Source organism: Hipposideros armiger, unplaced genomic scaffold (genome assembly GCF_001890085.2).
Source record: "Hipposideros armiger isolate ML-2016 unplaced genomic scaffold, ASM189008v1 scaffold_650, whole genome shotgun sequence".
Classification (NCBI taxonomy): Eukaryota; Metazoa; Chordata; class Mammalia; order Chiroptera; family Hipposideridae; genus Hipposideros; species Hipposideros armiger.
This window is the reverse complement of record NW_017732000.1, coordinates 422686-425535: the sequence shown is the minus strand read 5'-3', so window position 1 is coordinate 425535 and position 2850 is coordinate 422686. Positions and strand designations below refer to the sequence as shown.

General features: G+C 36.9%; 1 protein-coding gene across 1 annotated transcript in view; it reads right to left on the bottom strand.

The window, feature by feature from the left end:
- Positions 1-161: 161 nt before the first annotated feature.
- Positions 162-2850, bottom strand: part of LACTB2 (lactamase beta 2) — a 30275-nt gene continuing 27586 nt past the window's right edge. Inside the window, exons 6-7 of the mRNA XM_019626001.1 lie at positions 980-1061; positions 162-317 (exon numbers count right to left, since the gene is read on the bottom strand). Coding sequence (XP_019481546.1) covers positions 274-317; positions 980-1061 — 126 coding nt within the window. The 3' untranslated portion in view covers positions 162-273. The remainder of the gene's footprint in view (positions 318-979; positions 1062-2850) is intronic.

Here is a 2850-nt window from a genome sequence, read left to right as displayed (position 1 = left end):
TAATATTTTTAAAGTAACCATTTTACTTAATTGATTGAAAGTGGCTAAACTGTTGGATTCTGAATTTTTGGTAAAATGATGAGACCTAGGTTGGATAAATAATCTATATTATAGAGTAAAATGTAATATATATTTTAGAATAAATCTGACATTAAAGTATATCTAGGGTTATTTTCAATATTCTACAGTCTATAGTCTCTGTAAAGAATTAATAGTTAAGAAAACGTACCATTCTCTAAAGACAGAACAACAAAAGCTTTCATGAATGTGAAACTAAAGATTAGCCTTCCATTTCTTGTCAGGATCCATGCTGCTAACTGTGGAAAGAAAATTAGAGAGTAAAAATTTAACAACAGATAAGCGAATTCACTGAATTTTATGCTATCTCCTGGTTAGAAAAAGCATTCCTAAAATAGTTTTGTTGCTCAATATAAAGTTGGTATTTTTTATTAATGTACATTTAAAAACATTGCTGAACCTTCTACCCAAGATTCAAGCTTTGAACCTGTTGATTTTAAGGATTAAACTTCTATAAAGATTCTGAATTTGAGAAATTAACCTAACACTAGTAAACAACTAGAATTACTGCTTCAGTATCTTTGAGCTTCCTACTTTACTACTGCTAAAACCGCTGGCTGTTCCCAAGTCTACATGGAAAATTCTTCGTGGTCTTGTGGTCTGGGAGAAGAGAAGCTATTTTCCCACTATACACCTTTGACTGTCATTCTCGTGGGTGAAGTTTGGAACCTCTAACGAGATTCTAATTCCTGTGGACGTTTCTGCTTCCCTTTTGTGGTCCACTGGCCTTTCACTTCTGACCCTGCCTAGCGCCTGGCTCTCAAACGTACAGTCATATTCAAGGCAGAGCTCTGATGGGTGTTATCTTTCCTAAAAGGGAACTAGTTCATTTATTTAAAATAAAAACATTTTACTCGTGTGTGCTGGTAATAAAATAATTAAAATGTGGACATATACTTACATATTTTTCCTTCTTTTTCTAATTTTCTCAAATGAAGCAAGATATTATGTTCAGCCATTTTATGTAAATGCTCAGAAGTATTCTATCAGAAAAATGAGTGAAAGAAAACATTTTTAACCAAGAACAGAGTTAATACGTTTGAAACTTTAAAAGACAAAATGCAACAAAAGGAGAAAATTTTCACTTCAATACAATTTTATATAGTGAAAGCCCAAATGATTTCACCTTGTACACATCTTGCTTTAGGCACTATATTCTTATACATGTTCCCATAGCTAAAATGGACTGAGCTCCACAGGGATAGTAGCAATATGTTTTGTTCACTACTGAATACCCAGTGCTCAGCATAATGGCACACAGTAGGAACTCAGTACTTTATGAATGGATGAATAAATAAATGTGAAAGTTATTCTAGATAGTTTTGATGCTGCTACAGACATTGGCCCTGTGGTTTATTAGGTCACATGATAACATTTTTGCACATTTCCCTTGATTACCCCACCTCTTTTATCGTTTAGTTTTTATTCTGGATACTCCTCCTTGGACTTCTTTTAAACATTGATGTTGATGATAAATTGTGTCACTGACTCTCTTTTTACTCAACCAACTTGCCACAGTAATACCACGCATTAACGATTCCCAAATATAAACCTTCAACCCCAAACACTCCCGTTAGCTCCAGTACCATGTACTATATCCACCAGGGTGAGCTTCTCCATTCTGTTATGTGAGCCCCTTGCCTAAGATCCTTGAGTGGCTGGTAATTCCCAGGTTACTCGCAAAAGCCCAAATCTGTTAGCATGGCAGCCACGGCTTGCTGTGGCCCAATCACGCCTGGCTTGTTTCCCGGGACTCCCTTCCTTGCCATCCACACATGCATTCTGTGCTCCTGTCATATGTGGTTTCTTTGTGAGGTTTCAGACACACATAATGCGCTTTTATTGCTCCCAGTGTTTCAACACATCTTCCCTTCTGTCTAGAATGACTTCCTTTGTCTTGTATTCTGGCCTGGGAAATGTTCACTCCTTCAAGATCCAATTAAGTGATTAAGTTTCTGAAGCTCTCCCGGGCAAGCCTCATTATCCTGCATCCTCATCAGGTAGAATTCCTCCGTCTTCCGTTATGCCCTGACACACTGTGTATAGGCCTTGGAGGAAGCCTAGTGTGATGGAAACAAGATCTGAGTATCTGACGTCTGACATTTGAGTATGTGACACCTGCCAGTTGTGTGCCCTTGACAAAGTTACTTGGTTCACACTGAGTCAGGTTTTTAATCTATTAAACTGGAATAATAGTATCTTCATGCAGTGAAAATTCAAGGTATCTGAATTAAGTACCTCAAATGACATTTGTAAAAGTAAAGCATTTACTACAATGTCTAGCACACAAAACGTGCTCAAAAAACGGGAGCTATTATGATAGAATCATTGCTACAAGTATCTGTTGCACAGAACTGAGTCCTTTGAGGGCAGGAATCTCAGTCATCCTTGCATTTCTGCACTTTCCAGTGTGTGGTACATGAAAGGTAGTCAGTAAATGTTTGTTGAATGAATAAACTCCTTTATAATACGTAATGCCATTCTATATGCACCTCTGAATACACACTAAATTCACCTCTGAATGAAAATCCAGGTTTTTTTGGGGGTGGGGAATGGGCAGGTGCTTGACTCATCTGTGAGGATTATCAGAGTTCTGTGTGTACTTAAAAAAACCCCCAATATACTAACGAATAGTCTAGAGTGGCTATACCATAGTATTTGAGGAAATGAACTCTCACAGAATTTAAATATTTACATTACCCGTTGCTAATGGCACTTTTTCTCTTTAGCCATTTTAACCATTTCATCCCTCCTTTTATTTTTTTTTTAGCT